We start from the raw sequence: 7,616 nt of genomic DNA, 5'->3' as shown, positions 1-7,616 counted from the left end.
TTGTGTGCGGCTTTAAGGGTAATATACATGATGATGAAATACGATATAATACGATAATGATATCAGTGTCTGGTTGTGTATATGTTACTTTGAACGAAGTATTTGATTTACGTTAGTCCGCTTAGTTCAACAGGGAGAGCACCGGATTTATGATCCACGGATCTCGGGTCCGATCCTTGGCCAAAGCGAAACTTTTTCGTGATAATTAATCCCTAGGAGGATCATGTGGAATACGTTGTCGGTCACTTGCGGAGAAAAAAGTAATTACTGGTAAATTATCCATAAAAAGCCAAAAAGGTGTTACATGTAGAATGACCAAAAAAATGTCAAAAGAAAGATGTACATAAACACCTTTCTTAAACGGACCATGACTTTTCAACGTTCTGGTAATAAGTGTTGTTGTTGTTGTTGTTGTTGTTGCTGATTCGACAAATGTAACAACAAAATTCTATTTGTAATGATCAATGTCCCTATAAGAAATATGGTACTGCTTTCTTACAATCTCAATATCCAGTCAAAGTAAGATTAGATGTAAATGTGTTCTAATTAAACAATATTGTACGTTTTGATGATCAAAACAAAATTTTATGCAGCACAGTATTGAGCTATAAATTGGTGTACACTAATTTTGCGTATAACCTACCTTTCAGTTTCATTTCTTTTGAGGAGGAAGTACTTTAATGTAATATTATTTGTAACATATTAGATAGGAAGAATAAACTTGTAACATATTGGAATTTTCGAAGATTTCCTATGGCATGACTTCTTGTCATTAAATGGATCGATATATCTCAGTATGTCTATATGTACAGTTGAGTTAATGGTTTCACAGACAGAGTGGGAAACATCACTCTTCTTTCTGTCATTATTCCTGCACACGTAGAGTGAATGATTTTGACTTTATTCCGGTCATTGATAAATCAAAACTTATACACATAGAAATAAATAAACATTATTTTTAGATTTAAACAATGATATGCAGATATTGGTTATTCTTTAACTAGGCAGCAGTTTTAATACAATCAATCATCTGTTTTGAAACAGTAATTACGTTCTTGAGTTAGTTTCGAAAAGAGCGTTCTGTTTCTTATAATTGCATAAATCAGATTTGTAAAAGACAATTGCGAGTATATATCTATCAGTTTCATATGAAATAGAAAACTTAGAACTAATGGAACATAATTGTTGACAAATGGTGCAAGGTGATAAAAATTGTTTAATTTGCATACAGATAAAATACGATGACAATTAATGTCTTCAGAATAGAGGAGATATTATTTTGATCATTTCATTGTCGTTTAGAAATTCATGTATATAAAATGTTAACAAGGTCTTGAGTACTTGCATTATGCATAACAATATCACGATTTGGGTTATTTGTGTTCAAAATGTGACATTTGAGTAAAACAAAAATCATACTATCAGACCAGTGCCAGCTGAGTAACAGACATTTTGAAAATCATTTCTTACTTATTTATAAAATATGTATTGATATAAAAATGTAAACATAATAAGTATTTGTGAGAAGCGAAAGTCTGTATTTTAAAACATTTTGTTTATTTCCTTGTACTTCATTGCTTGCATGCCAAAACATTTGTATTTACGTAAGAGAAAGTTACGTCTTTGTCTGAACATTTGTTATGATTGAGTAGATTTAAAATGAACGAAATAGACAGTAACATTATTCATTCAATTCTATTTGCATTTTGACGTAGTTGTGCTTGAAATTCTAAAGAAAAGTCAAATGGTACATTTCTTAAGAACGCGACAAGATTCTATAAATATGCATTCAGTTTATGTAATAGAGTCAGTGTGCCTGCTGTGCACGTGAAAAAATAATGTATTACGTAACTTATTGTTTAACGACTGAAACGCTGATGACCTATAAACATCATAAGATAGATGTTAAGATATAAGACCACTGAACTCGTAGAACTATGAAGCAACATTTTTATTCTGGTTGAAAGTTTAGTCAGGTTATAAGTAAATAAAACTTGTTTCAACACATGCAAATATTCAAACATACAAAGAATAATATTTTTGCATTTAATATTCATTTTCATCATGTACATACATGTAGTAGCAAGATATGTGTTTTAATAGTGGTTGAATGTGTAGTATATTTAAAGTGTTCTCAATGTGTCTACAAACTTAAATGGCCCATTTTTACTTTATTCTAGTTTTTAATAGATACTGAATGATTTAGTTGTATGTTTTATTGTGTATATTTATATCGACACCGTTATTTTTGCGCCATGTAGAAGGCGCATACGCTAATCATAACATTAGTTAGTATGAGAGAATGTCCTAATTCAAAAGGGTTAATACCACGTATCGCATTTCAATGAGAAGAATCATATTTTTAAATACGAAAATGTAAACTTTCATTAACTTTATAAAATGATTTGTCGGTGTATTTTATGAGAGAAAAAAAAGCATAACATTTATGTAGTAATTTTATTGTTCAATATCATGTTCAAGAAAGGTAAAGCACGGTATCAATAGATTAAATAATACATAATTAAAACATAATGTATTCTTTTATAATATTGTCATTTGCATAAAGAAGACAATATAGATCACTTGATATATCTTTAATGTCTTCAAACAAATTTTTTGTCATTTATTACTAAATTATTCAACGAAAATTAAAAGCAAATGTCGATTGTTTTGTTCATACTGGCCTAAGTAGCCTTAGTAGGTAGGTCATCGTATCTAGCTAGGTATGTTTGATCTTAAATTACTTCAAGTATGACAGAAAGTAATATTAAACCAATAGTAAATCTGTAATCAATAATCCTATAAACCTTAAGGCAAATTATATTCTGCTTTTATTTCTTGATAAATGAAAACATACGAATCAGTTTTGTTTTGCCTTAGAACATGAAATTAAATGTATTGTTTTTTAATTCTAATATAGCTAAATTGTAATATTCAATCTCAGATCAACTTTTGAAAAATAAATGGTAATAAACTGGTTTAAATGGAAACATAATTGATCAAATTCAAACCTAAAAATATTTAAACTTACTTCATGCTTACTTTCCATATAGATGACACTGCAGAAGAATATTAAGATAATTGCGCCATATACACATATATGAAACTTCATATAATATCTCAATGAGTTAAACATATAAAACAACCAGTTCTAGCATGGTGTTAATGGATAAGAAATGGCTTTTGCATACATGTATATAATAAATTACTACGACAAAAAAGATAAACCATTAGAAATGTATTCACAGACACAATTCAGTTAAAAACTTGCTTGCACTTGACTTTGATAACATATTCTACGTTTACATTCATTTCATCATCTTACCAGTTGAATGCAAATCATTTTATTATGTGATTTACATCATAATATATTGACAGATTATTTCTTAAACATAAGATGTACACATTTCATATTCCAGTTATCGCCAAATAATAAGAATATTGATTTATAATACGAATGTTTGAAACAAAGTGAAATAATGTATTTTTAAACGATAGTGTCCACTAAAGCAATCACCACACCGAAAACATTTGTTTAGTTTCAACAACTAAAGTTGTGAAAATAGCTTATAAAACATGATGATTGTTTTCTTTCAATCAAAATGAAAAATACACACTAAAATATAATGCCTCACATTTTCATAATTAAACAATTATAGTAAATAAATATTGGCCATAGAGACCTTTTATCTGTTTAGAAAAAAAGATATAAGTAAGATCCTGAATGAAGTAAACTGTAGTACTTGTTTAATATTTCTATAACGGCTTGTTTCTTTACAACAACATTAAACTATTAAAAATGAAACAACTATATCTTCAGTTAGGGAAATAGTCACGTTAAATATATATAGTAAATATCATACCAACATGAATAAACGTGAAATAAAAAGATGCAAGAAATCAAAAAATTAACATATACATAATCAATAAATGTTCAATTTTTCTGCAGTTATTAAGTTTACTTATATACAACTAACATGATTAAAAAGAACAAAGTTAAACAATCTAGCAATGATAACACCATAATATATCGATTTAACAATACATATAGTTCAACAGTGACATAATATCTATAAACAAAATATATTACAACAATTTATTTGTCCTTGTAATAGTCTGAATGCACAAACATGCAGTGTTTCTACCTAATTAATCACACTGTACAAACTTAGATTTATTGCAGGCAGCTCAACTCGTCTGTTTCACACAAGAGTAATTAAACTACCAGTCTATTTACCCCTTATATTATGATATATTTGGTATACCACTTTGTCATATATCTGGTCTACCTCTGATATATCTGGTATACCTCTGAAATATCTGGTATATCTCAGTACAAGTATTGTGGTCTTGCTGGACTGTCTATCCAATCACAATGGTCGTGTAAACTGATTGGTTTACCTGCCGGAAATAACTTTACCATCTCGTCAATGTGACCGCCAACAGTTGGCTCCTCCCCACCTAAAATCATTAAAAATAACACTCAACAATTAAAAATATTTCTTTGGCATAATGTTTCATGTGAAATAAAGGAGATACAAAGTATTTTCTATATTTAAAGTTCAAACTGAATAAATGACATATTTTTCATTGTTTGCCCATTCAAAATAGTACAAATATTAGTAATAATTAGTGTTTTCTGTCATGCTTACGAATATAGTGTATGTAACAAGTGGGACACTTTGCTATACAACTAACACTAATAAAACAACAAACACTTCAGACAAATTCATAAAATGGTGTACAATCTATAAAAAAAAATTGTATGTTATATTTGATGGGAATAAAAGTATGAAATATCTTTGTTTGTTATATTTAGTTAGAATAAAAATGTATGCATAAAACTTAATAATTATCTTGAATTTAATAACCTGCCACCAAATATTTTTTTAAATATTTGTAGTTGTTTTAATAGGAACAGTATAATTTATTTAAAGAATTGAATAACCTTTATCCATTCAAATAAACATATAAAGGATGAAGTTATTTGTAAGTAGTAACATAAATCATTTAACTTACTATTTAATCTAGACATTTCATACTGGTAATGTGGGTCCTCGACAAGTTTTGTTATATTAAAACACACAATGCCATCAGACGAACGATCTCTGAATCCTGGGGCTCTATAATATTAGTATAAAATCACATCCAATTCTAACAGACTATGTTTAACTTAAGTGTATTGTTATCCAATATTGCCTTATATGTACCCATATATTTTCTCTGTTCTGTTACTGGAAACGTAATATAGTAAAACATATTTTTTTATTCTAAAGAAACAAATACTACGTGTAAAAAGTGAATAACGGAATTGCTCGTTTGTATCTGTCTATAATAAACTAATAATATGCATACAATATATTCCTGCAGTAAATCGAGAGTTCCTAATATTATTTTATATTAGATTTAACTGTTCATAATCAAACAGCAATAATAGCATCACATACACAAAATACCTGCAGCCAATGAAAATGGTTTTTTATGCGTTCAAAAGATTAACGTGGTCAAAATTACCTGAAAACATAAAGATCGCCGTCTCTAACGCTACAATCAAATCTTGTTTTATTTCCGTCCATCAAAGTTATAGTAAATGTCTTTTTAGCAAAGGCTACATATTTTGCACTTCTGTAGGTGAAATTCCATGACCGAATCATTTCGTCTGGAAAAACGCATCTTGGTTCTATCAAGAAACGAGACATACTGATATATTATCAAAACGTCCATAAAAATGTTACAGTGATATGACTATACCTCCCGTTGATACTATCAAAATATAAAATAACTAATCGCAAAATGATAAAGATAATGTTGTAATATTTTAGAAATCCAAAACAATAACTGATTATTTGTTTCTATTTATCAAGGACAATGTTACAGTTAAAAAAATGAAATTGCTATTGTTTGTTGGTTGGCGTCAATTGTTTTTGTTAACATTGTTGTTATTGTTGCTTTTATTATTATGATTTATTATTATTATTATTATTATTATTATTATTATTATTATTATTCAGACAAAATCGGAGGCAGTACACGGAAATTTATTAATATAATGAGTTAAAGAAGTGAGAAGACTTGAATTATTAATTTCAAGTAGATTGTACTATAAAATGTGATGAGAAAATATTCATTTTCAATACATAAGATACTCTGCATAAATTAAACAAAACGACAAGTAGCAAACCTGTCTGTCTGATAAGTGCTGTTATATTCCGCTGATCACTACTTAGAACACAGGTTTCATTGAGCGTAGGGAACGTTAGCGCCTCTTTTGAAAGTGTCTGGGGACTGAGCAATGTGTTTTCATTCGGGTTTCGAGCTGAAAAGAAAAAAAACACATGAGCTGTGTTATAGATGACCATTATACATTCTAAGAAACCAATAGTGCCTTTCTAACATATGCAAACATATACTAAATATTAGTGAATTATAAAATGTATTGAATTCAGCAAAAAAAGTTTTAAAGAATGGAATTAGCATAAAGCGTTTAAGATGAAGGTAAATGATTCTACTGTCTCTTCATTGCGGTCAAAAAGCCTAAAACATACAATTTAGAATTCTTACACCTCATATTTCAAAACATAGGAAAAATATATATAGAAATGGTATACAAACATAGCATTAACAATATTTTTAGATTCGTGATAAGAGCACACAATGTATAAATAAGCCTTAGTGAAATGATTTATGATTGCATTAACAAGTCTTTAATTATATGAGAGCATCATGTATTAACATACCATTTAAACGAACAACACTGTATTCTGCAACATTTCTGTTACCCATCTGAGCAAATCCAAGACAAAGCACACCTTTTGTTTTACTCTTCGAGTCCGTCGTCCTGAAATAGATTGTATGACATTTTGCAAAATCTGTTTGCTGCCAACAAACTTAGATTACCCAAGAAATTGACAAAATCTAAAAAGGTAAGGGACATATTTTGTTTAACGAATACAGTTAGTTGACATGTTCTTGTCAATGTTTAACATTCTACTAAAATACCCCTCGCAAAGTTGTTGTGTTAATTTAACATAGACCAATGAGTGTCATACTTACTGTAAATGTAAGTGTACCACGTAAGCATGTGTACCACGTGACTAAATAGTTTATACTGTATAAATAGGTAAAAGATATTTTTAACAGTTAAATCTAGTCTAGTCACGTAGTACATTTCCAAGAATGACTAATGACCGTCAGAGATTTTAGTTGTTTATATTTCGCGTCTAAAACATCCATTGGCTGAAAAGTGAATGTAAACATCCGGGTCAGACATCAGGTTACAAAATTGCAAAATCATTATTTGTCACGTATGAGGGTGATATTTATCAGGCACTTGAATAGAACAAAGTAGGATTCCTAAAGTATTTTATCAGTGAAGTTGGTTGTAAAAGTATTAAATGTGTTGTAAACAAATCTAAATACTTTTCAGAAGAAGGATATCGTGGTTGCGCATTGTGAAAAATTGAGACATGAGGGAATTTCTGGAACCCCAGCTCTTGGCCGGTATATATGAGTTTGTGTTTTTTATTTTTTTTTTTTTTTGCATCTGAGTAATGGAGGAAAGCAGCTTCAAGACAGAATGTCCAGAAAAAGCACTGAGGCGTGAGGTCCGTTTGCTT

The 7,616-nt window shown here is 29.2% G+C and overlaps 1 protein-coding gene across 1 annotated transcript; it reads right to left on the bottom strand.

Moving 5' to 3' along the window:
* Positions 1 to 2,095: 2,095 nt before the first annotated feature.
* LOC132758742 (uncharacterized) lies at positions 2,096 to 6,869 on the bottom strand. Its single transcript, XM_060750442.1, has 5 exons — positions 6,738 to 6,869; positions 6,182 to 6,316; positions 5,515 to 5,680; positions 5,020 to 5,123; positions 2,096 to 4,461 (listed from the first exon to the last, which is right to left on the bottom strand). The coding sequence occupies exons 1-5, from the start codon at positions 6,781 to 6,783 to the stop codon at positions 4,331 to 4,333; spliced, it is 582 nt and encodes a 193-aa protein (XP_060606425.1). The 5' UTR covers positions 6,784 to 6,869; the 3' UTR covers positions 2,096 to 4,330.
* Positions 6,870 to 7,616: the final 747 nt, after the last annotated feature.

This window comes from Ruditapes philippinarum, unplaced genomic scaffold, assembly GCF_026571515.1.
Source record: "Ruditapes philippinarum isolate M1 unplaced genomic scaffold, ASM2657151v2 ctg26335_1_1_1_1, whole genome shotgun sequence".
In the NCBI taxonomy this organism is placed as follows: Eukaryota; Metazoa; Mollusca; class Bivalvia; order Venerida; family Veneridae; genus Ruditapes; species Ruditapes philippinarum.
This window is presented reverse-complemented; position numbering and strand designations above follow the sequence as displayed.